Source organism: Oculina patagonica, chromosome 10 (genome assembly GCF_052425735.1).
Source record: "Oculina patagonica isolate OP01 chromosome 10, crgOcupat, whole genome shotgun sequence".
NCBI classification, from domain to species: Eukaryota; Metazoa; Cnidaria; class Anthozoa; order Scleractinia; family Oculinidae; genus Oculina; species Oculina patagonica.
Window position 1 is genome coordinate 18,178,261 of NC_135767.1, and position 27,001 is coordinate 18,205,261.

General features: G+C 37.0%; 1 protein-coding gene across 1 annotated transcript in view; it reads left to right on the top strand.

The window, feature by feature from the left end:
- LOC144628970 (Fanconi anemia group D2 protein-like) overlaps window positions 1–27,001 on the top strand; it is a 44,728-nt gene that overhangs the window by 685 nt on the left and 17,042 nt on the right. Inside the window, exons 2-24 of the mRNA XM_078487104.1 lie at window positions 1,821–1,952; window positions 2,835–2,902; window positions 4,166–4,218; window positions 4,701–4,748; window positions 5,117–5,174; window positions 5,751–5,809; window positions 6,929–7,007; window positions 7,853–7,977; window positions 9,186–9,273; window positions 10,762–10,866; window positions 11,964–12,061; window positions 13,185–13,284; window positions 13,858–13,893; window positions 14,631–14,771; window positions 15,582–15,716; window positions 16,856–16,987; window positions 18,436–18,543; window positions 21,877–21,926; window positions 23,746–23,805; window positions 24,035–24,116; window positions 24,818–24,937; window positions 25,503–25,572; window positions 26,241–26,370. Coding sequence (XP_078343230.1) covers window positions 1,821–1,952; window positions 2,835–2,902; window positions 4,166–4,218; window positions 4,701–4,748; window positions 5,117–5,174; window positions 5,751–5,809; window positions 6,929–7,007; window positions 7,853–7,977; window positions 9,186–9,273; window positions 10,762–10,866; window positions 11,964–12,061; window positions 13,185–13,284; window positions 13,858–13,893; window positions 14,631–14,771; window positions 15,582–15,716; window positions 16,856–16,987; window positions 18,436–18,543; window positions 21,877–21,926; window positions 23,746–23,805; window positions 24,035–24,116; window positions 24,818–24,937; window positions 25,503–25,572; window positions 26,241–26,370 — 2,077 coding nt within the window. The remainder of the gene's footprint in view (window positions 1–1,820; window positions 1,953–2,834; window positions 2,903–4,165; window positions 4,219–4,700; window positions 4,749–5,116; window positions 5,175–5,750; window positions 5,810–6,928; window positions 7,008–7,852; window positions 7,978–9,185; window positions 9,274–10,761; window positions 10,867–11,963; window positions 12,062–13,184; window positions 13,285–13,857; window positions 13,894–14,630; window positions 14,772–15,581; window positions 15,717–16,855; window positions 16,988–18,435; window positions 18,544–21,876; window positions 21,927–23,745; window positions 23,806–24,034; window positions 24,117–24,817; window positions 24,938–25,502; window positions 25,573–26,240; window positions 26,371–27,001) is intronic.

A 27,001-nucleotide genomic window follows, 5' to 3' on the forward strand; every position in this document is an offset into this window, starting at 1 on the left:
GAATTCCATAACCTTTCACCCATTCCCCCTGAAGAATTCCCTTATATTTTTGTCTTACCCCTAAGGAAATCTACGGATTTTTTCCCTTGCCCCCGGAGAATTCCACTGTTCCTCAACAGGTCGGGAACAAAAATTTTATGCAATAGCCCATTGGCTGAGTGAAGCAAAAGGCTGACATTTCATGCTAAGGAGAGGGGACCATCCCTGGGGGATGGGGGGGGATGGTACTCCCCAAAAATACCTATGTGGGTATGTGCTGCCCAATGGGGGTGGTGATTTTGGGCTCCAGATCTAGAACAGGGTAACCATTTAAAGAGACAATTTCTAGAACAGGGTACCTATGGTATTTTGAATGGACAAAAGTTTAAAATTATCAGCAGGCAAAACGGGGTGTTAAAAAAATTGACCAGTTTCTAGAACGGGGTATCATTTTAGATGCAAATTCTTTCTAAAACGGGGCGCTACATTGGAGACCCAGACAGGGGGGGCGGATGATTAGAAAATTGGCATTATAGAAGAAGGGGACTCCTTATTTAATAGAGGAGAGTTGACCATTGATTTTTAAACCCTCTTCTTTTATGCCACCTCAGGGCTGTCACTAATTTTTCAAGTAGGTGGGGAAATGAAAATGGAGCCGGGGATAAGATTTTTCTGGTATTGGCTGTTAATGGGGTGGGGCAGGGAGGGGGGGGGGAGTAGGGTTTAGGAAACAACAAAATTGTTCCCAATATGAATTGGTTTTTATGCAATTTTACACCACTGTAACTTACTACTTTCTCTTTCTCTACGGCATTCAACAAGACTCTGACAAATTTTTGAAAGTATTCGTTTATTTTGGGATTTAAAACGGCCTGACTTGGGACTAACGGCGTGACAGAAAAGAGAAGTTAAGGAAGACTGGGATTGGGGGAATGAGTGAAAGTAACTCGTGACCAAGAGCCAAAAAACATGGCGTCGGGTACGTGTTGGAAACGTCAAAATGGTTTGTTTTTGTTTGCCTTTCTTGAACGCATACAAGCCCTGTACGACTGATCTGTGTTTATTGACGTGTAGGCGTAGCTGATTAAAACAACATTAAAATAGGCAAGAGGAGGACACATGCATTATGTTGCAAGTTTTCAGTTAACCGATCGCCCACTTTTTTTGTGTGGAAAGTGTTTATAGTTCAACTATGGCAAGTCCTTCACGCATCATCCCCATGGTCGATTTGAAAGAGAAAAGCTAAAGCCCAAACTGTTTTTGAAGGAATCCAGTTTTCTTCGTTTATGTAAATCACTTTTGCCTTCCGTTTTTTCGATGAGATTTTCACGTGGAGCCCGAAACTCCGACAACAAGAGAAGCCGAATGAAACTAACACGTCGTAAAATCACGCGGTTTCAAAGGAAGATTGCATTGTTCAATATTTACGCGTTTTCAATCACAGTCTCGCATGAATGGGAAACCGCTCTCTTTAAAAGGTGAATAATAATTTGTACTAATAAACTATCGGTTTGTTTTTTAATTCACAAGTTTGTAATTTAATGTATTTTTCACTTTCCAATGTTTTGGTTTTGTATCAAAGTAGCCGGGGCTCAAAGTCGTTGTAGCCGGGGAAAATCCCCGGCCCCCGGCCCTTAGTGACAGCCCTGCACCTTCTCATTGGCTCCCCTTCCCAATTACGCATAAAAGTACAAAATTAATAGACTACATGTAAGTAAACCTTGCCTCAATCAATTTTCCTCTATGAACCGAAATTGCAGGGGCTTATCATGTACATGTTGTGCTCTATCATATTTGAAATTTCAATAATCAGCTGCCATTATTCACTATTTGTTTTTTAGCGAAGCGCTCAAGACATGTTCCTGATAATCACAGAACGAATGGTGTCACTGAGGTGGAGGCCACATTGTTTAATACATTGGCACAGCAAGCAGGACTTCATGTGAACTCAGGACAGACACAGGATGAATTAGGTACATTTTCAACACTCTCTCTACCTAGCCCAGGCCTTGAAATAAAATTGAATTTTACACTGTAGCTTGCCTGGGGCAGTTGCATACTCGTATTCAGGGCTGCAAATAATTTTTTTTCACTTGAAAGGACATATGTCCAACTAAGACACCATCTTGGTCGGACAAAACAAAATTGCCAAAAAGCCACTTACAAGTTAACACTTATAATTTATAATCAAAAATTGTCCAGACATCATGCCCGACCACAATTCAGATTTCATCGGACATGAGCAAATTTGGGTCGGCCAATGTTCGATGACCGACTGTTATTTGCAGCCCTGTGTATTAGTTTGTTAGTCAACAGATGAGTTGCCTGGGCCCTTGCCCATCAGGCAAGCGAGATTGAAAAGTTTATTGTCCGGCAGGAAAATCTACTTGTCCTGGACAACTGAGTCATGATGTAAACTAAAAGTGTGTTTGTGTTTTTGTGCCTCACTCATTCTCAGGAGCATTGGCCATCAACAGTGTCCCACAGTCTGCAGGAACCTGTTGACTTGAGAAATGAGTTGACGTTTTTGTAGCATGTAAGGGTTTTTAATTTGACCCCACATGCACCCCCAACCTGGTGGGGCAGGTCCCTTGTAATCCCAATTTGTTTCAATGACCCCCCCCCCCACCTCCAAAAAAATAAAAAAATAAAAACAAATTATGAACAAGAGAAATTAAAACTTATTAAGAATTACAACGAATGAATGTATCAGTTGTTCAGTCACAAACTACATCCCCCTATTTATTATTTTAAGACAATGAAAACTAAAAACCAAACTAAAATAAGGCTTATCTCCTCTTATTAATGAAGAACTGTATACTAGTACCACTAAGTGTAATATTTCTTGTTTTCAGAGGTTGATCGCTCTATTTTCCAGAAGAAAATTAGGAATTCCCTCAAAACCCATCAAAATTATCCAGAGGTAATGAATGGAGAAACTTGAATTTCTTTTTGCTTGACTGTCACAACTTTTGCAACTATTTTTCTCTTGACTTTAACTTATATAGGTTATTCACCAGCCGGGAGGTCCGTATTGGGAAAAACTGTGCCCGAGGCCAGTTCCAAGACCGAGGGCACAGTTTTTCGCAATACGGACCGACCAGGGCTGGTAAATGACGTATTTATTTTTTTTTCCTACTTTACTTGTTTTTAAAAGAAACCTAGGAAGATTCTTTCACAAAATCTTTGTTTGTATACGCGCGTCATTTCAATGTTGTGTCGATCGACGGATTAGCAAGAGTGTAAAATGCTGCCTGTTTGTTATTTAATTCGGAATAAAATAGCCTCGCTTAGCCGAACTAACAGAAAGGTTTAGCATATAAAATTAACACTGAAGAGGTTCAATAAAATAAATTGAAGCAGTAAATATGGCATAAATGTAAAATCAAGGCAAAGCATTTATATCATTGACAAAACTGAACACTTTTAAATCGATTTCGGCTTCCCGATGAATGTTTTGAAAGGAATTGTGTTCGTAGGATAGTAATTCTAGGACTAAAAAATATTATCTGACTGAAAGACAGTTTCGGTACAGCTATACATACGTGTTTTTAACAAATTAATAAACTCTGCGTTGATTCCCAGCAGAATTTCTTTGTGATGAACAGTGCGAAAGTAAAACTGAATGAAATGCGTAGTTTGGACGTACGGCACAATATTGCGAGAATTATTTTGACTGTTTTGTAATAAAGAATCTTATTTTCTTGAATGATAGCAACTAAAGTTTTGTTTTGGCAAAAAGTGGCCGATAAAAAGGCAGTTTTTACTCAAAATTGAAGTTTAAAACCGTTGCAGCTTACCGTAATGGCGTGAAAATGATTGCGAAATAAAAAACGACCACAAACTACGAAACTAGAACTCGATTCTGCCGATAAAGAAATGAATACTCGCCTTTAGAAGAACTTAATTCCACTTCTATTTTGTCTTTTCACTTTTACAACGGTTGGTGAGCAGCTATTTCGATTGTGCAGAGCAAATCTTTCATGTGTTCGTTCGTACAACGCTGCAAAATGATTTCGCGCGGAAAATTCACTCGACGATTCATCTCGCAACGGATACCGCCCGCTGTGAGCGGGCCGGATGGGAGAATACCGCCCGCTCCCGGAACCAATCAGATCGCAGGATTTGAAGAATACCGCCCGCTCACGAACAAAGAAAAAAATAAATTTGGTTATTTCCTTTACAGGTCATAGATGACTTTCTTGAAAGTTTACAGCAAAGATTGGATAATGCCGACAGGTATTTAAAAATAATTAATATACTTAAGAGTGTGTTTTCCTCAGCAGGGGAAATTTGCCAAAGTGCCTGGTAATTCCAAACAGCAAATACTGTGTACCAAATCCTAAATGCAGAACACTGGACGTGATCTCTAACCCAGAACCTCAACTAATTATTCCTAACCAAAGAGTAGGTGGGTCTCAATGGGGTTAACCGTTTGCTGTAATATGGCCAAAATTTAGCTGCTAGGTGTAATAATTGAACAATTTTAACCGTTAGCCATAAAAAATGTTATGCCAATTTTTCTGTTCAACAGATATCCGAAGATGTTACTTGGATATTGACTACATTGTACTTCAACTAGTAGAAATTCAATTTCCTGGAGTCTGAAGATGAAAGACAATTAGAATGAAAAAAATTATAAAAATATGCAAAACATGTACAGTTGCTGTCACTTTCAGTGTGTATAGTAAATTAATTTTGGTATTTTTTTCCTTCAACAGATTCCGTCTTAGTTTACTACCAGTTTCCATGTCAGAAGATAACGAGGGGTCAGTGTATTTAAAAATCTGATATATTCTGTTGGTAGTTAAGTACAAGAATTGATATTAAAGTACAGTGAAACCTCGATATAACGAATGGCCAAGGGACTGGCAAAGTATGTATGTTATATCGAGGTTCTTTTCCATATGTTTAAGTTTTACTATTACTGGGGCGAAGAATACCTTTTATTATATTGAGGACTATGCTATATAGAGGTTTGTTAAATCGAGGTTCCACTGTAACATGATGACTAACACTATGCTGATTAGTGCTGTATTAGTGCGTCAGGTACATCATTGTTGTCAAAAAGGGCTGGCTGCCAGCCAAAATCACTATTCACTTGTACTGTTTTCTATTATTTTATTTCTTTTTCTAGATATGGAGGAAGTCAGGAAAGCTTGATTAGAATGCTCTTAGGTGTTGATATTCTTCAGGTAAAACTTTGATAAGAGTCAGGGATGTAAATAATAGACAGGAGGTGGAAAAAATGCCCACCTGAGGACTTGATTTTTCTGGCTAAAAGACTGTGTCTGGTTAGATCTTTCTTTTAATGTAACCCAAATTTTCCACGTGTGATCAAAAAAATTTTGCCTTAGAAAGCTTAGCTACATCCCTGAGGGTGAAAACTAATATGTGAAACTCACTGATGATTTTTTTTGCCTAGTAAATCCAAGACATACACTCATTTTATAAATGACAATCCAAAACAAAACTTGTTGAGACAAACAAATGTCATGCACTTAGGGTGTATGTCTTAACTTACAGGAGGTGGGGGTAGAAAATATTTAATTCACCCTCCCCCTGCCGAATGTTGTTTAAATATGGTTTGCAATTCATCCAGCTTTGAACATTGATATATCATGAAAACATTGAAGTGGGGAGGGGGCATTGGAAAAATGAGCTTTGGTAACCAAATACTGGAAATTAGCAAAGTGTCTCAGCATTTTTTGCCTGGTATTGTGGCTTACAATGTATGTACTAATTAGGATATTTTTGCTTTATTTGTACAGCCAAAGATTGCCAACATGCTTCTAGAAAAACTTCCAGAGTTTACGGAAAATGATGACAAGTATGTAACATCCATCTTCAGTTACTACAATAATAAATATTTCCTTGAATTTTTTTTCACATATCACTTGCCGAAAGTGTTGCTGTAATTATTGTTGTATTATCCCAGTTCATTTTTAAGTGTTCTCCATTTAGTTTCTTTGACTAATTTTCATTGTCAACACCCTTTGCGTCAGCTCAAATCATTCGTACCCCAGTCGTAAATTTGTAAGTTGGCAGGAACTTCATTCCGTGAAAGAAAGGAAGAGGAAGAGAGAGGGAGAGAGGTTAACTATTCAACTGTTGTTAAAAAAAAACAACAGAAGCTTCACTAACAACCTTTGTGGCATTCCAGGTGTAATGTATATGTAGGGGAGATGTTGTATGTACATGACATAAGGGGGTTGGGTGGAGGGGCAATTATTCAAATAAGGTGATTATTTATTATAATACTTTCAACAAAGGGTGGTGATTTTTCCAAGGGGGTGATTGATAAAAGGTTGGTTATTATTCACAGGGTTCGTACACTTCTTGAAAACCCTTGAATTTCAGGAGTTTGATTTCAAGGCCTTGAAAGTACTTGAAATTGGTTTTCGGTCCTTGAAAATCCTTGATTTTTTCATTGAACATCAAAAGGCTTCAAGGCAATGAGAAGACCGCCAAAATATGTGTTTTTTAGTTCTTCAGCAAGCACATCAATGGCAGACTGGAAATCCTTGATTGGGGTAAATTTAATGAAAAAAGTCCTTGAAATTTCCAAGAAGGGTCCTGGAAAGTCCTTGAATTTTTGGCATGAACAAGTGTACGAACCCTGTATTCAAGGAAATATGGTATTTTGTACTTTATTATCAGTAAGAATACCTTATTATAGGAATATAACGAAGCATTTAAACAACGCGAACAAAATTTACGCGTAATAAAATTAATGCGAATTTATGAAAATCTCTGTTTAAACCGTTATAGTTAAAAAAAAGTTAACATCAATAAAATTAACGCGAATTTCAAAAATTCGCGTTAATAACATGTATAGTTATTTTCCTGTTATAAGGTAATTATAATGTAGAATTATTCTATTACTCCAGTATCCATTATAATGAAGGATAAAAAATTGTTGAGTTTTTTTTTTTTTTTGCATTGTTAGTTTTGGTGCAGATGAATTTAACATCCCTCGCCTGGTCCTAAACCAGTTTAGATGGCTTGACTGTATTGTTCAGAGTAAGGTGAGTTGTGTAAAACAAATGCAGCATGCAGACCTGCAGGCTTAGCTTGTGGACTTCATCATCATCATCGATCCTTTTTGCGCCATTGGACGCATAGGGCTCAAGCCTTAGCTTGTGGACTTACAGACTTATAATCATGGGTTGTCCTAAAACCCGGAATGCCGGAAACCCGGAAAACCGGAATGCCGGAAATCCGGATAAGAAAGCCCGGAATCCTAAAACCCGGAATGACCTTTTTTCTTAGATTAATTTTAGCGGAGCTCTCAGTGGCCTGAAGGGCTGCAGAGCAGAGCCCCATACCCATAGAAAATTAACAGACCCATGCATTTGGTTTTACATGGTTATCATGGCTAGCGGCATGGTTCGCGGACACGTGCGACAAGGTCGCCCCAACATGGCGGCCATTATCCAGGCATAGGTTTAAGGTTATTGGTAACGACAGCTTACATCTTTAATAGTGGACATAGATGTCATGGTCAATTGACAGCTGTCAAAACAAGGCATCCGCTGACCAGTATCACATGACCATATTGCGGGCTCATATATAGAACTCATCAAGGTCGAATGTTTTTTTTAAGTTTACCGCTGACCAAGTAATGGTTTACATTGGATCGTGGGCTCAAGAGCTATATTTTGCTGTTATCGATCACAAAATTCGAATTTTCGAAAAGAGCAAAGTAAATAACGGAGAGCTCCGCTTTTAGGCTTGGCTAAATCTATTTAATATTATTTTCAGCTGCATTATTATACATGGTGTACAATCACGCAATGAATGGTTATCTTCATGTAGCAGTTCTGAGGACTGTGAAAATTACCTTTTTTACATGTATTTGTTTGAAACCTAGGAGTTGACCGCAAAGATGCTGGAAATGGTCAGCATAACATCACTTGAAATCCAGCGTGAAATCATCACATGTATTCCTGAAGTACTGGATGATGCAGAACACACAGAGGTTGCAAGAGAACTAAGGTAAATTCTTAGTTAGATAGCTTAGCCAGTACAAGTGCTGATGTATATATTTTTCAACTAACTTATTTTGCTTGCCTGGGGCAGTTAAGTGCTTGCCTTACAGAATTTATTTAGCACTTGACATTATGCTAACCTGTATGAGGGCAAAACAATTACAGTTGGACCCGGCTAATTCGAACAGGGTTATTTTGTTATTTCAAACTAAAACTCATTTCCCTTGAATTTGCACTTCAGTCATTTACTATTGGCCATTCCGAACTCCTGCTTTTCGAACTATTTTCGGTTTCCCCTGACGGCTTGAAATATTGAGGTTCGACTGTACCAGGAAGATGAAGTTGTTTCGCTGTAAAACTTCATATAATTAAAAGCATGCTCTTATTACCTTATGTGGAAGGCCCGGTGGCCTAATGGTTAGTGCGCCGGACTCTGGATCGAGCGGTCCAAATTCAAGACCTGGACATGGCACTGTGTTGTGTTCTTAGGCAAGACACTTTACTCTCATTAGTCATAGTGCCTCTCTCCACCCAGGTGTATAAATGGGTACCGGCAAATTAATGCTGGTGAGCAACCGTGCAATGGACTACAGTGTAGCATCCCATCCAGGGAGGAGTAAAAATACTCCTACCCACTTAAACCAGTATATGCTACGGCCTGATGAGCTGCTTGGCTCGAATGCAGGCTTTACCTTTTTTACCTTATTACCCTATCAGAGAACTTATTGCAGATTTTTAACCCAAAAGTAGTTTAGGAACGGGTGTTTGAGATGTTCAGATTTTTTTTTAGCAAATCTTGCTACGGTCGCAGGAAAGTAGGTAAAATTCCATTGTTGTCTGCCATATTGGATTTCCAGATATGAATGCAAGCACAAGGAGAGGACTTGGAAAGAAAAGTTTTTGACTGTGACAATCAGAGCATGTGTAAATATTGTCTTTGAGCAACACGGCAATTTAAACAGTTTAGTTACATATTTCTGGTAAAAGTTATCACTAATATCAGAGTTTTTAGGGTTCAAAATGGCAGGAAATTAGTATTCTAGTTTCCATTTTTCATTTTGCCCCCCTGACCCCTAAGAAGCAACATGCTCAAGCCTGTTAAATATGTCCCAATCTGAACCCAAAACGTTTTCAATATGGAAACCTCCAGCTACTCTAACTCAAAATGTTAAAGAAAACCCTGTGTTCATTTAAGCTCTCTCTCTTGTTGTACAGCGAACTTCTTCTTCAGAATACAGGACTTACTGTTCCTATTCTTGATGCCCTGACCAATCTCAACTTACGATCTGATCTCTTAGCAGAGGTGAGTCATGTTTTTTGCTAACTGCCGTTTGTGTAGACAATGAAAGATAGACTTAAATGCAGACTTTTATGACTGAGAGTGCATTTTGATCGCAGGCTTTTTTTACAAAGTCATTTATCAAACAATAAAGAGAAGTTTTCAACTGAGTATCATAAAACCAAAACCAAAGTAATCACTCTGGACAACCACAAAGAACACATACCGTGAAATTCCGGTTATAAGCCCTCCTGCTTATAAGCCCCCCGGTTATAGGCCCATCTATCTGGAAACAAAAAAATATGTCTGATTATAAGCCCTCCCGGATATAAGCCCTCCTCTGCCGGATGACAGTACTGAGCACTGCTAAATGTTGCTTAATTGTGCGTTTTTTACTTAAAACATATTTCATTTAACACTACCTTGGCTCATTTCAAAACGTTCTTTTTATTCCGCTTATAAGCCCTCCCGGATATAAGCCCACCCAAAACCCCTTACAGACTTGCATAAGCCCAGGGCTTATAGCCGGAATTTTACGGTATTCCAGTGAACCAGCTGGGAGCAAGGATGGCGCAGTGGTGAGAGTGTTCATGTCCCCCCAAAGTGTGGGTTGAGTTTGTTGTTTGTTCATGCCTTTCTCCAAGGGTTTTTCTCCAGGTTCTCCGGTTTTCCTCCCACCTGAAAAACCAACATTTCCTAATTCCAATTCGACCTGGATAGAAAACCTGCATGAAAACCAGTTAGAGCTGATGTGGCTTCCTCTCTAAATAGAGTAATTTATTTTATTTATTTATCAAAGCTCAAAGCAAATACATGTATGCATAAATGCATGCAAAGGGTGGGAAAATGTGTGTCAGTCAGTCACATTTGTTTTTACCTCTGATTGGCTGAGAAAGTGGCATGAGCATCGTTAACTATAAACTAATCACAACAATAAAATGATAACCCGACAAAATCACACTTATAGAAATGATAACAACAATAACCATAGTACCCCAAAGGGAAACCCCTAAGACAGGGAAGGCGGTAGGGACAAGGAAAACGCATGCAAAACTTGAGAAAACTCCACTACGCCACAAACTAGCTATGTTAAAGGGCAAAGGTCGAGTACAAACCCTGACCCAGAGGGCGCCCTCAGGCACAGAACAGCCCACCAAACACTGAAAACACAAACTATAGCTAAATACAATGCTACAACGTCACACACGCTACAAAACGCTACGCCACTGCAATGCCTAACTGCAAAACCTGCAGCTTGCTCCTGGTCGTTAACTATGTTAAATGTTTAACTATGTTAAATGTCATTTAACTAAATTTAGTAATCCAGAACCAAAGCAAAATGGGAATTAATTTTGATACTTAACTTAAAACTACTGTCAAGGGTTTCATTCCTAACATTTAAGAAAAGTAGGTTCTGAAAAAAAGGTTTGGTTTGGAGTAAGTGTGGAAAAAGTATTCAATTAAGCTTGAAGAGCCGATTTAATTGATTTTTGGAGCTATTGATTGTTTCAGGTGCGAGTGTCAGTTATCCAGATGCTACCCTCAGCTGAAGTAGATGATCTCCCAGTGGTAGTGAAATTTATTCTGCAATCTGTTGGTGACAATGATGCATTTGAGGTAGGAACATCTGCAATTCTGGGCTTTAATTTAATGATGATCTTGCTTACCAAAATTTACGGATTTCCAATCAATCAGTCAGTCAGTCAGTGGTTGGTCGGTTGGGTCGGTGGGTGTGTGTGGTTTTGGGGGGGTGGTCAGTCGGTTGGTCAATCAGTGAGTCAGTAACTTAGTGACTTAGTCACTCAATTGTCATTGTATAAGTTTGCATTGTAATTTCATTGCTTGTTATTAGGTAACTCGTTACCATAGTTGCTATTTATAACTTTTATTGTAACTAGACCAATACCTCCCTTTGGAGTGTAAGGCACATTTAAGATATACTGACATTGCTGTTACTGTTAGTTAGTCAGTCAGTCAGTCAGTAGTAAGTCACTCAGTCAGTCAGTCAGGTTGTCAGTCAGACAGTCAGTCAGTCAGGTTGTCAGTCAGACAGTCAGTCACTCAGTTAGTCAGTCAGTCAGCCTGTAGTCAGTCGGTTGGTTGGTGGGTTTGTCGGTCGGACAGTCAGTCAGTCAGTTAGTGGCTCAGTCACCCCATTTGTGAGACAGTCAATCTGCCAGACAGTCAGTCAGGTGGTCAGTCAGACAGTCAGTCACTCAGTTAGTCAGTCAGTTAGCCTGTAGTGGGTCGGTCAGTCGGTTTGTTGGTCAGACAGTCAGTCAGTCAGTGGCTCAGTCACCCAGTTTGTGAGACAGTCAATCTGCCAGACAGTCAGTCACTCAGTTAGTCAGTCAGTCAGCCTGTAGTCGGTCGGTCGGTCGGTCGGTTTGTTGGTCAGACAGTCAGTCAGTCAGTGGCTCGGTCACCCAGTTTGTGAGACAGTCAGTCAGGTTGTCAGTCAGACAGTCAGTCACTCAGTTAGTCAGTCAGCCTGTAGTCGGTCAGTCAGTCGGTTGGTTTGCTGGCCAGACAGTCAGACAGTCAGTGGCTCAGTCACCCAGTTTGTGAGACAGTGAATCTGCCAGACAGTCAGTCAGGTTGTCAGTCAGACAGTTTGAGACAGTTAATCTGTCAGACAATCAGTCAGGTGGTCAGATTGCCAGTTACCTTGCTAACTAAAAAGTGTCCTTATTTATTAGTTGATTATTTTTCAGGTAATCAGTGAATTGAGGTCAAACTTAGACTTTACATCCACCACACTGCCACCTGCTGCGTGTTCAACTCCTGCAGAGCAAAGAAGATCTCATGGAGGGTGAGAAATGTTCTATTCATGACAATTAACTGAACATAGCAAGAAGTCTTAAGAAACCAGATTTAGGGATTATCACTGATGAGTTGCTTTTCTTGAAACAAAAGTACATGTAGCATGCAGTAGCTTGCTTTAAAAAATAGTGTAGCTTGAGCCTTAAGTATCTATGGGAGAGCTCATGGAATTTCTTTTGAGGACACAATAAAAAAATAGGACTGGGGGAATGCTGACTGCAATGATGATTTCAGGTTTGATTTATTGTAAGTCAAGAGAAGGAACCAAACCTGAAAAAAAAAAATCATCAGGCTTTACTTGGCAAAGAATAACTCCTGACCTAGAATGGCCAGCCACTTCATAAAGTTTCACATGTTCAATTCTGACATTCTCTTCCAGTTCTATAACTAGTCCAGTATCCTTTAATTAATAATGGTAGAAGGACTGAGTGGAGTCCGATTTGATCTGTAATTGTATTAGTGATTAACAAAATTGGACGACTGCGTAGTGGGAGTCCGATTTGTTTAATCACGAGTATGATTACAGACAGAATTGGACAACACAAAGTCCTATTATCAATTAATCATAAGTATAATAAAATTCGAGGAAACATTTAGACAAGCCAATCCTGTCGAAGATTTATCCTCACTATGACAATAAAAAGCCATTTTAAAACTGAAGGTTTTAAGAATATCAAGGAGTATTCTGTCACAATAAGGAACTAAAAAAAATGTGCACATGCGCAGTTCGCGAACTTGTTATTGGACACCTTGTTATTGGACACTTTGTTATCGGACACTTAGCTGTGCATACTCCAATTTGGTGAAAAATAGGGCATGCTAAGAACCAATCAGATTTGAGAATTTTGTTACAGTTATGATAAACTTTGAAATCCCCATCACATTCAGCATTCCTCTTAGCATTGCACCCTGTCACATCTTTCTATTTCGTACCCAAAAAGAATCCAACAAGTGTTTGTGCCAAAACTCTCAGCCCAGCCCGAAAACCTTTCTGATAAACTATTTTACTTCCAGTCCATCCAGTGATGTAAAAGTGATACCTCACCTCACCAAAAAGAGTTTGTGTTACTTTCCATGAAACTGTAGCTATATCACAAATCATTTGTTTACAGGTCACTTTTGAAGAAGACAAATGATGGAGAGTTGTTAACGCTGGATGCAATCCGTTCAGGAATACGTTTCCAGAGATCTGTCGCAGAAGGATGGATTAAGGTGAGAGACAGAAAAATGGAGTTTGGCATGTGCTTAAGTTGTCACATACTGTAAAATTCCGAAAATAATCTCTGGCTTACATTTCAGACTCAATGTCCATTTCAGGTGGGCTGATGCTTGGGGAGGGCTTGTATGGTGGGGTGGGGTGGGGTGGGGGGCTTTTTTTGTTTTAAAATTCTTTGAGTTTGGTGTCCGAAAATGAAGCAGCATAAAAGTGGTAACTCACTCACTCACTCACTGCCTATTATGCCCAGGGTAGGGCAGCAACAAAGTTCCTCCACTGCTGTCTGTCTTTGGCCAGCTGTTGGATGGTGTTCCAGCTTTGGTTTAAGCCCCTCAATTCTGTCTGTACTGTACATCGCCATGTATTCCTGGGTCTGCCACGCTTAAAAGTGGTAACAGTATTGCACTATATATTGTAGCCTGAATTTCAGACACATGCTCTCGTAAGCGATTAAAGGAAGTGACTAAAATCCAGGCTGTGGTTTGTCAATCAATGTCAGAGTACCAGAGAATTCACAAAAATATTAATATAATTTGAATAATGAACTTTTCTTGTATTTTGGATCCCAGGCTATTGAATCTGTCAACTCTGCAGTAAAACACAAGGTGGGTTTTTATACTAATCATTGCACATATTAATATGATATGACAGTCCAACCTCCCAACTGGCCACCTTTCTAGAGTGGCCACCTCTAGCTCTACAATGGACAGGATTTTTCATTCTGATCCTGTTCCAGTACTGTCTTTTTATTGTTATTGAAATCTCTCTCAAACAGCCGCCTGTTTACAATGGCCAGTTGTATCTGTCCCTGGGGGACCATTGTGGAGAATTTCGAAAGTAGTGACACCCTGAAAGTTGCAATGTTTCGAAAGTAGTGAGCATTAGGAAAAGGCTGCTACATCCAAATGAAACAAGGATCATTACTGTTGAATAAAACTACAAAACAACCTTTGGGCACTGAAAGATGTTTTAAAATCTGTTACAAATCGGCACGTCTGTAGCGTTGTCAACAGAGCCGTCGGTACAGCTGAAAACTACAAAATACACAGTTTGCGACTCGAACCAAAAAAAAATTGAATTACAAAGGAAAGCAATACAAACAAGCGATTAAAACGAAGACTTTATAAAAATATTATTTGGGCATCTTTTGGCCTCATATCTAACATCGATAAGATAGAAAATAAAAGCGACCAAACAAACAAACTGTTAAGAGCACATGGTTTCAAAGATCACGTGACTTACACTACGGGGTGCAGTTTGGGGCGTGACAAAACTGTCCCTAACAATTTCTTTCAGGGCTTGCAGGATTAGCCTAAAGTAACACCATTGTCATGTTTTTTAGGTTGTGGACCTGTTCGTCTTGCTTATCCTACACTCTACTGCTAATCGAAAGAAAGCCATGGAAAGTTTGATCAGGAATAAAATAAAAAATGGTCACTTCACAGAAGAAATGCTGAGTGCTGCATTTAACTCACATTCTCAGGTAGGAATGAGGGACATTAAAACTTGATACAGATTAAAAACTTGTTAAACAAGATGCTCCAGTATAAAAGAGATGACAATGCTGCTACTATTATGTACAATTCACGCCTATTGCGTGCAACATGCAATTTTACAGCTACTGTAAGTTGCAGTTAAGCATCCATTCTAACCTTTAAATTATATATTATGCTTCGAAATTTTATGGGGGTTTGGGGGGGGGGGGGGGGGGGGGGGGGGGGGGGGGGAAACCAACTATAACATTAACGACAAATATGACATAAATTGCCTATTTTTAAGAGAACATCATTTCCTCTTTAAATACCTACATGTGCTATTATTTTATGTATAGCTGTTGTAGGAAAAGGGCAGGTTGTTTGTTATCTGTTAACAGTTTTGTGGAGGCCACGAGACTAGGAAAGCGTTGGCTGATTTATGCACTAAGGCTGCAGGTACACATGAGGTTTTTGTTTAAATCAAGCTGGAAAAACCATTTTCTTTGCACCCTGCACAATATTTCTTTAGAAAAACATACCCTACCTCTTTTGTCAAAAAATCAAGTCACAGGGACCAAAATTTGGTCCTTGCGACTTGTCCCACAAATTGAAACCGGTTTGATTATTACTGAAGAGACAATGACTTGTCTCTTCTTAAAATAAAGGTCTACCAACTGGAGGGCATGAGTCCCGATTACTATTCCTCTCATGTAAACTGTTCGAGGGACTTTGTGCAGGGTATAGTCACTGGGACTTGTCGCCTTGTGTGTGCTGACCTTAGCTTTTTTCTCTATTAATTTTCTTTTTTTTGCCTGTAGATTTTGAGGGATTACTTCACTGACTTGTTGTCATTGGCTGAAGTTCTTCTAAGGTCTCCTGACCCCTCTGTCTGTTCTTACGCTTGTGCTGTGTACAAGTTATCTTTTGTCTCATTTGACCTCTACTGCCAGCAGGTAAATTAAAATGACAATGAAATGAAAGTTTTTCTTAGTAAGTATAGCCTGTAGAATACTTTAAAAGTAGTTGCAATAAAGAATTGGTTTACCCTTAGCATGCATATACATGTATAGAGTTATGGTTGCACAAGGGAACACAAGAGATGATGTGTAAGAGTTGCTTGAGGCAAAGTTGTGAGAAGTACTAGCTTCTGTACAACATAGAGGCAACAAAGTTGTGTGAAAAACAGGTTTTAAAACAGGCTAAAAGGTCAATGCCTCCAGGAAAAAATTAGGAAGTTCTTCACTACATATACACTGTAGTTTCTTTCATTTAGCAGGGATGTAGCTTAGAAATCACTTAGCCGGCTAATCAACAAGGTCGGCTGGCTAAAGTTTCTGTTGACAGCTTTAAGTTTACCTAAGTCTTTGTTTTCGTGTGATATTTCAGCAGGATTTAAGTTTTCTTTCAGCCGGTGAAATTAGCCGGCAGCCGGCCCTTAGCAACATCCCTGATTTAGTTGCTTTATGTATTGTTGTAAAGACTCAGGGATGTTGCTAAGGGCCGGCTGCCAGCTAATTTCACCAGTTTAAGGATAACTTAAATCTAGCTGAAATTTCACTCAAAGATTTCATTTCATGCCAAGTCCAGAAAAGCCAGCTGGGCTTGTTGGTGATCCGGCTTGGTGTTTTCTTAGCTACATCCCTGAAGACTGGTAAATAATAAAGATGGTAAATTTTAAGCTCGGTAATAAATAATAAAGATAAGATGTTCTACATGACACAAGCATGGGACAAAGAAAAATTCTGAGTCCCCGACGGGAATCGAACCCATGGCCTCCCAGATACCGGTTGGGCGCTCTAACCAACTGAGCTACGAGAGACTCGTTGTGAGCTGGGCCATTTTACTATGTTGATATGTGACACGCGTCCTGCATAACTGAAGACTGTTGGAAGGTAAGTGATGAGGACTCGCAGCTAAAACTTGATGTGAACTTTGCAGCTAAAATGCAACTGCACACATCATCTTATATATTCACAGCCATGCTTTTATTAAATTATGCACCATGGTGGCTCAATAGCAATTAGACCTGTAGGGCAAGCACACAAGCTTTGTTATAATAACTTATGTATCGATACATATTATATCACTGTAGGAGATAGTAGGGACGTTGGTAACTCACATAGGGAGTGGATATGCGGCAGAAGCTGATGCATCTTTAGACGTGCTGTCAGATCTTGTTGAATCACACCCTGATATTATGGCACCATTTGCAATATTTATCAAAGTTAGTACTGTAAGAATAATGATGATGATGATGTCGATGACAATAATGATGATGATAAAATTTACTGTAGGTTTCTAATAAACACTTCTTTTACTAAGGGCTGGTTTGTACTTGCATTGGAGTTGGAATAGTATCAGAGCTAGAGTTAGAAGTGCAATAAGCCCGTTCAAACACTGCAAATGGCCATCAGAAGCATAAGAATTCTTACGCTTTTGAATTCTGATATGTAGTGTTTGTATGAACCCTTGCACTTCCAACTCCTATCCTGGCCTGTTTCCAACTCTGATTGATGATTATTTGGTATTTCAGAGCATTAGGTATTACATTATCTATGATAATAGTAGCACAAGTTCCATCAAGTTAAGATATAAGTAGTAAAGTTGGGGCTTAATGGAATCATGTGACAAGTACACTTTTTCAAGTAATAATTTAAATGAGGTGACTTATCTAAGGTGTCGGTGGGTGTCAGTAGTATGAAAAGGCCTTGTATATCATGTTTGAAAAGGACGCTGGCAAGAGTGGAGATGATGCCATATAAATAAATGTAGTAGAGCGCAAGGGAAATGAGGCTCTGTTAGAGTGATTTCAATTAACCTGTGAAATAGTTATTACACTTTTAGATACTATTAGACACAAATTTCATTGTTTTCTTTTGTTTCCGTTCGACTATTACGCACAAACTGCTAGATATTGTTTCATGGGTTAAATGAAAACACTCTAATGTTTTAGAGATTAATAAATTAAATATTAATATGTTTTGAACCATTGCTTGCAATGCCTTATGGTTCACTTCAGTGTTCTCCCTAGGATTTTGGGAACGCCAGGCGGTATTTGGACTGTGGTTTTCAAATGTCCGAAACCTGATTAGCGCGAATTTGCGAAACTTGTTCCCCCACGTTACTGTCACTTTCTGTCTCTTTTCCAGAGTAAAAAATTATCTTATTTTGCTTTAATGGAAAGCTTTTTGATTCCGCTTTGAGCAACCCGAGTCGGCTGATTTTACCGTTCTTTCCAAAAACGCGAGAATTTCGTTTAGTATTCCATGTACGGCAACTTGAAGTGCTGTTGTGTTCCTGTGGCAATTTGATAAAGGTAGCTGCTGTTCAAGGAAACGAATGCATCACACTCACAGGCTTGAACATATTAATTCAAGGATAAATCACTTTTATAATGATATTAAAGGCGAGAAAACACAGTAAAAAAAGTGAACGTCGTCTTTGCTTATGGATAGGAATTCCCAGTTCCAGATCTCAAATAGTAAGGTAACGTTGTGTTAAAAAACAAAAGCAATTTTAAGCCAGGCGGCAACTATTTTCCTGTTAATCAAGCTAGGCGGCCCGCCTGGGCTTAAATACCTAGGGAGAACACTGCACTTTTTGGAAACATTTTTTCTCTACTGGTGTTGTCATACATACATACATGTCCGATAGACCTTGTTTTCTTTTCAGGGTATTTTGGATTACTTGGACAATCTCACTGTTATACAGATACGGAAGCTGTTTAGTATGCTGAGTACATTGGCATTTACTAACCAACAAGATGGAGGGCTTATTCAGGTACTATTCTAGTCACTTTTGCATTTCTTAAGATAATGAATCAAAAGATAAGCAGTCACTCAGATCAAAATTTGTATCGTCACCATCACAAATAGTCAGGGAATTTCATAATCATGTCAGGGGAATTGAACGCTAACGATAATTAAATTTAGCAAAAAGTGAAGGTTGTTACGTCTATTATTTTACATTAAAAAACTCATTAATAATTCATAAAGAAAATGCAAAAGAAATTAATGTTTAATAAGTGTCTTTATATCTGATAAAGACACGGCTAAACTTTACGTCCAATTTTCTTGGCCAAAATAACCCCAAATCTAAATATTAGTGCAAGAATGAGTTGATCTACATCAGAAGATTTTTAAGCCGTTCAATAAATTCGCAGTTCGTGTTTTATCAAGTCTAAAACACTTGGCTGTGCCTCATGTTTTAAACTTGATAAAACACTGCTGCTCATTTATTAAACATTACAAATACTATTGGAAATGGAATTCTCAAACTCATTAATAATTCATCAAGTTAAAACAAAGAAAATCATAACTGAAGAAAGCAACCCTCCAAGTTTATGTTTTTGCTTAGTAGCCATTTGGCCACCGACTGCTCAAGTTTGGTCGCCAGTGAAAAATTTTAGTCGCTAAATTAGGCCACGCTTCCAATCCTTCTCCTTTATTTTAGTCGCCAGGCTGGCGACTTCAGTTCCAATTTGGTCGCAAGCTCCAAAATTTTAGTCGCCATGGCGACTAAAATGGTCTTAACTTGGAGGGTTGGAAAGGTTTGAATACCTGGCGTGCATTTCTCAAAATTCCCAAAAAGTGAGCAGAAAAGCTCCCGAAGACACTTTCTTATGTTTCTTAAAACACCTGATAATTTCAGGCCCGTAAATATTACGTCATTTTCTCCCGAAAATTATTGGGAGTTCCTGAGCTCGCGAAAACCCTTCTCGGACTTATTTTGTAGCCATAAAATTGCATCGCTGAAGAACTTTTTTGAACACAAAGGGCGACAAAGACCTTTTATGAAAAGACAACAGTTGAGGATGTGAGAGAAAAAGACGTCTAAATTTAGATTAAATTTAATTAAATTAAATCAAATTTAAATTTAATTTAATTTGATTTACCGGTAATTAAAATAAGAATTTAAATTACAGTTAATTTTAATTTAATTTTAAATAATCAATTTAAATTTAAATAAGAGTTTAATCAAAATTCAAAGACTCAAAAACAAGCTAATGGCAGATTGTAGCATGAGCTGCGTAAATTACAAGCCAGGAATAAACAATTTAAATCAAATTAAATTTAAATTTAATTATTTTTAAATTTTAAAATTAGATTAAAATTTAACATTTAATTAAATTAAATCAAATATAATTATAATCGGCACAAATATAATATAATCGTCAATTTTCCTGTCGAAGACAGCTGTCCGATCTTGGCAAGAAAATAAACAGCGATCTACGCCCAGGTTTCACAAGCAAGAAAATTGCCGACGACATCAAAGTAGCAGAGGCCAAACCGCCGCTAATAAATCAACAATGTGTTGTTTACGAATTTAAATGTGATTTGTGTGATGCAGATAATGTAGACTACACTCGCCGACACCTTTTCCAATGCATTGATGAACGTAAGCACTCAGTTATTGGAAACCACCTGCGTGACGCCCACAACCAGAGTAACAAAGATCTTAACAAGCAATTTACAATCTTGAAGAAATGTCGCGGGAAATTCGAATGCTTGATCTTCGAAATGCTCTTTAACCAAGAAATGAAACCTAAACTGAACACTCAATCTGACTCAATTAAAGCAAAACTATTTGGTTCATAATCAACCCTCTCTACCATTCACATTGTAGAGTCTTTAATCATATGCAACAAGATTTTCACACGCATTCTCAATATATATTAAACTCATCAGAATCTGACTTTTGATAATGATGAACCGCGATTCATCGCAACATCATATATTTTCGCTGATTTTTACTCTAAATTGTATAATGAAAGCCTCCGTTATTAAATTAAAATTAAGTTAAAAATACACTTAAAAATTGAATTTAAATTTAAATTAAACTTGATTTAAAATTAATTTAATTTTATTTTAAAATTTAATTTAAAACATTAAAAAATAAATTTTAAAATTTAACTTAAAATTTAAATATAAAAATTGAAATAAAAAATTAAAACTTGGTTAATTACATTAATTTAAATGTGATTTAATTTCATTTAATTTAATTGATTTAAATTTAAATGTCATTTAATTTAATTGATTTAATTTTAAATTTAATTTAATTTAATTTAAATTTTACTTTAATTTAAATTTTAAAATTTGAAATTAAAATTAAAAGAAATTTAAATTTAATTTAATTTAAATTTAACCAATTTAAATTTAATTTAAAATTTAATTTAAAATTTAAATTTCATTTAAAATGTAATATTAAAGTAAATTAAAATTTAAATTAAATTTAATGTAATTTGATTAATTTAATCAAGTCATATTTAAATTTAATTTTAGTTTTAATTAAATTTAATTTTAAATTTAACCAAATTAAATATTAAATTAAATTTAAAATTTAATTAAAATTAAATTTAAAATTTAATTTTAATTAAAATTTAATTTAAAATTTAATATTAAGTTTAATTAAAATTTAAATGTAATTTTAGTTTTAATTATATTAAATTAAATTTAATTTTAAATTTAATTTTAATTAAAATTAAATTTAAATTTAACCAAATTTAATTTAATTAAAAATTTAATATTAAGTTAAATTAAAATTTAAATTAAATTTAAATTAAATTAAATTAAATTTTTTTATTAAAATTTAATTAGATTTAATATTAAATTTTAAATTAAATTTAATTTGGTAAAATTAAAATTAAATTAATATTAAATTTTAAATTAAATTTAATTTGGTTAAATTTAAATTAAATTAATGCAAATTACATTAAATTTAATTTAAATTTAAATTAAATTAAATTGAGATAAATTTAAACTAAATTAAATTTAAATAAATTTAAATTTAAATTAAATTTATTTTAATTTAATTTTAGTTTTAATAAAATTTAATTTAAATTTTAATTTAATTTAAATTTAATCAAATTAAATCAAATTTCAATTTAATTTAATTTAATCAAATTACATTAAATTAAATTTAAAAGTTGGACTCATTCCCCCCACAAAACTGTAGTAAGATTTAGATTTTTAAGAAATGCTTGACATGAATTGCCCATGCCATTAAACAGGGTTACCCAAAAGTCTGCGGCACAATGTTGATGATCCCTTTTCATAGCTTTGAAGGTCACTTTTTTTGACATGTGCTAACAATCATGCAAATGTTTTTTTCTAGGATGACATGCACATTGTGATTAGGAAGCAGCTGTCAAGTAACTCTGCCAAGTGAGAAAATACACCAGCGTTCAAATTAAAATCACATCTTTTAGCCTGAATTGGTAGGCTTTTTTGTCAAGGCTGATTTTTTTCCCCGCTGTCAAACAAGTTTTTGATAGCCATGCATTTCAAGGGACACAATCCATATGCATACATGACGTACCCAATGCTTAAAGGTTCGCAATGGGCAATTTCAAAGAAAGTGAGCCATTATAAGTTTTCCAAGGCGATGGAGTATTTCACGTCAAAGCAAGAAAATGGAATGGAGCAATAAATTATGACTTCTCTTTTAGCATGTTTTAGAAGCAAATGTGATCTTCCAACAATTTGCTGGAGGGACACAAGACCTGAGCAAATTGCCATTATTGATTTTAACACAGAAACATAAACTTAGAATTTTTAGTTCTCAAGGATGGAATTTTGGGCATATCGACAACCAGTGAGTCACAATTGTGGGCCCTGTTGGCTTCCTTATCGTCTGATATGAAATCTTTTCTATAGCTTTACAGCACCTTTGATTTCAGTTGGCTGATCAAAGCATTGATATTTTCTATTTCTATGGTAAAAAGAAGCCGGCCAGTGTGGTCAAAGTGCCTGCTATCACCGGCAGCCGGCTGCTAGTTTGAACCCTGTACACAATTGTTTCAAACAGATTCATACACAATAGAAAATATTGTACTCAATCTTGCTGATCATGAATAGTTATTCTCAAACTCATAAAGTTAAAACAAAGAAAATCATAACCATGATGGTGGTTTGGGTACCTGATCTTAATTAGAATAGATTTTTACGATTTATTTCTCTGTTTACTCCTTGTTTTTTTTGTTTCGATTGCGAAGATATATCAAACACTCGAGACAGTGTTTCATCGGCTATCCAAACACCTCAAATATTGTCTCTTCTTGGTGTTTGGATATCCTGATCAAACACTGCCTCTCGTGTTTGATATATTACATCAACGCTGTGCTTCAAGCTTATGTCAAACAAATAATATTCTGTACTAATTCATTTAGTTACACAGCAGTTAAAACTTTACATGTTCTTGACACAGTTACACGCTTGCAATAGTGTTTAAGACGGAATCCACTAGGCAGTCGAGTAATATTTATTAAAATTGGACAAAAATCAATTTCCAGAATAATTTAAACCCTATTGCGTTATTTCCTACCCTTAATAAAAGGTAAAGATGTAAGTAATTATCGGTGATAACACCAACAACAATTTCTTATCAGAGTCTGAGAAAATGAATTTCAAAGTTTACATGGTATGGGCAAAATCTCACTTGTAGCCATTTTGTAAATTCGTCTTAAGCGATTCAGTGGAATTCAGCGGAACTTCAAAATGTGTTTTCGATGTGTGGTGTTGTTAGAAAAGATTTCTTTTGATAAGATATTTGAAGCAGTAACAAAAAAGTTTGCAATAAGGTGGAAATAATTCTGGTACAACAATTTCTTATCAGAGTCTGAGAAAATGATATTTAAAGTTCACAAGCTATGGGCAAAAGCTTACATCTTTTAAGCGATTCAGTCGAATTCAACGGAACTTCAAAATGTGTTTTCGATGTGTGGTGTTGTTAGAAAAGATTTCTTTCAATAAGATATTTGGAGCAGTAACACAAAAGCTTGCAATCAGGGGTAAATAGTTTTGGTACATAATTTTGTCCAATAACTACTCGAAGTCCTGGCGGATTTCCTCTTAATATAGTTAGACTAGGAAACCTTCTTATGGAAATCATTTTCTCAGAAGAATTTTTGAGCAATAACTTTCAAAACTGTTGAGCAAATTAATAATACTTACAGTGATGCTTTTCTTGTATTTATTCTTTTAGATACAAGAGGATTGGTATAATTGGAGCAATAATGGTTGTACGCAGCATGGCCAAGAAAAGGTTCTTGTGTTTGGTTTGTTTGTTTCTTATTTTGCTCTCTTTGTTTAGGAATACCGGTAAATGATTTTCAATTGGTGATTTGTAGAAAAGCAATGTTGCAATAATATAATAAGTGTGATTCAAATTTAATGATTTGACCAAGATGTCCTGAATTTAAAACACCTCCCATAAAATCATACTTAATATAATGACAGTGCATATTTTGTTTAAATTGTACACAATATAACAGAGCTGAGGATGAGGGATCTGAAGAAACAATGGATACAGAATCACAGCAAAGATCCACTCTTTCAAATGAAGTTTACAAACAGGTACATTATTTCTAACAGCTGTTACACAGTAGATTGGCAAGCTGTTGTTTGGCCAGGGTGTAAGTAAGTTAAGTAACTAAGCAATAAAATATTATTTATCCTGATGGCCACGAAAGATATCATATGAAACAGTTTTTATTATTTTTCTGCACTTTTGCCACAATTTCTTCAGCCCCCTTTTTCTGAATCAGGGAGAAGAAAGTCAGCACTTTTCTTTGATGGCGTAGCGGTGGCTGGCAACGGTGCAAGTCTGTCAATCAAGCTGTTGCTAAGAAAGACATCACCTAAAGTTTTGTTTTTCTTTGGCATCTAACAACCAAACAATGGTAAATCATTTCAGAATCATTGGACTTATTTTTAATTACTATAAAGTTTCGCAAGCCTTACTTTGCCAGACTGGTCACCGTTATCACTGTTTGTTATTATGATGTCTGGCAAGCTTCAAAGGAGTAAACAAAATGCAGATAGCTATTGTGTTTTATTTACGGCCAAGACCAAAACATGCAAACTAAACAATGAACTTTCTCAAGCTATTCACTATGCCCTTAGCAACCATTCGAAAGCTTCTGCGTGCACACTCGGTTGCCTGGCACCACTATGCCGCATTTTTTAGTCATGTAACAAAGGAAGTTTCTTTCCCCCGCCCTGTTCTGAATTTTTTGGACCGGCCCTCGTAACCTGCTGTATTATTTCAATGACAGGTTGTCAGCATGTTAGATATGATACGGAACAGCATCAGTCAAACTCCAGAGGCAGCGGCACTGTTCTATGATGAACTGGCAAGAATAATCCAGATTGGAGGCATTGATCCTAAAATTGAGGTACACTTTAGAAAATACACAGTACAAGGAAGGCATGGCAGCCTAATGGTTAGTGTGCCAGACTCCAGATCAAGCGGTCCAGGTTCGAGTCCTGGCCAGGGTCATTGTGTTGTGTTCTTGGGCAAGACACTTTACTCTCACAGTGCCTCTCTAGGTGTATAAATGGGTACCAGCAAATTTAATGCTGGGGGGTAACCCTGCAATGGACTAGCATTCCATCTAGAGTAGAGGGGGGCGGGGGGGAGAGTTCTGGAACTTGATAAGCTCTGGCCTGGTGGGCCAATAGGCTCGAACACAGTTTGTATTTTCAGTGAAATGGATGTTTTTTTTTTTTTTTTCCGGTTTCCTAAGTATGCAGCTCAGTGCCACTTATTTCTGAACTTGCCAGTTAATTGTTTAGAAGCAACAACAAGCTTACGTCAAGTGTGAATGAGAAGAATTGCAAAAGAGATTGCACGGCCTCTTTTTTCCAGTTGGGGAAAAGGAAAAATTGATGAATGAGCTGAATCTCAGTCCATTGTTTATCTCTTGTGGTACATTAGCAGTAAATTTCATTCAATTTCAGGCATGGATCAGTGAAACAGTTGTGGCTGACTTTCAAGATGACTTTCTTGTTGACAGAGAGGCACCAATAGCGGTATTTGTTTAGGTATGTCACTGTATGCTTGTAACATTTGCTAGAGCAGGAAAAAAATTTGACGGAAATCCACTTGTCAGTGGGTCAGTAGTATTTCAGTTTTCACTTGCCCCTACTTAAATATTTCATGCTGTCACTCAGACTCACAAGTCAAGATTACTAAGGCTGATTTTACTAGCCTAAGAGCAACATTGACTTGCCTGGTTGGCTATCTTAATCTATCATCTCATATCAACATGCACTTATGGAATAATATTAAACAACTACCGGTATTCACCTAAGAAGAGGTGGCTAGTGGTGGATATTTACCTCACTGCTTTGCGGCTCAGTAAATATTCACCACTAGCCACCGACATTGAGGTGAATAGTTGCTTTAGTATATACTCAAACAGTGAGATAATATAGCCTGAAATGAGGACTTTTGACTAGTCTATTCCGTTAATGATTATAGTTTTTCACACACAAGTTGCTCGGAGGTGAATAGCAAAGGATTCGAGTTGGGGGGTCATGGTGTTATATCATGTTATGTTATATCATGTTACCTAATTACGTTATGTTACAATGCATTATATATTATATTCTAGCATGTTATTTGTCTGCATGACAGTGTATTAATATTGTAATGAGGTATTATATGACAATTCTGCAATTTTTTTCTTTCTCTTCCCAGTGATGGTCTTCCTGTGGAGTTGTCTTATCCTTTGGATGAGTCAGAGGAAGGAAGTATTGCTGTTAATGTTCTTCCTTTACTGTTGGCCTCCAGAAACAGTGCAACAAGCAAAGAAAAAAGTGATAGGTACATGAGCATGCACTGAACTGGGGACTAAATGGGGATTGTGAGAAAAATTCACTAGCAAACAGTCGGTTATGGCTCCAAATTTTGAGTGGCCAAATGCACGCAACATTTGAATGCAACATAGTGGAACATTTGTGGGAGGGCGGTGGTTGGTGGGGGGGGGGGGGGGGGTTTTGGTACCTGCACAACATGTTGCAAGCGTTTGGCCACCCTGTTACAATATGTTGCAGCATGTTGGATGGTGCAAAACTGAACGGGGGGGGGGTAGTAGGCATGCTCCGGCGGCTGTCCTCGGCCGGCCGTGCAGCATCCAAAAATTGTTGCTGGATGTTGGGATAAATGTTTGACCATTTTCAAACTTGATCCAGCATGTTGCAACATGTTGCATCAGGGTGGCCAAACGATTGCAACATGCTGTGTGCAGCAATGTTGGGACATGTTGCGTTGAAATGTTGCGTGTATTTGACTGGGCGTTTTGAAGACAGATTGGTTGTATAAATATGGAAATTCCATTAAAATCATTAAGTAAGAATCTTGAACAAGAGGGCTTGATGCAACAGCTTTGTGCACACACTGGGTGCAAAACCTCATTACTGGCTTTTGTTACATTTGTGAATTTCCTCGACCATCA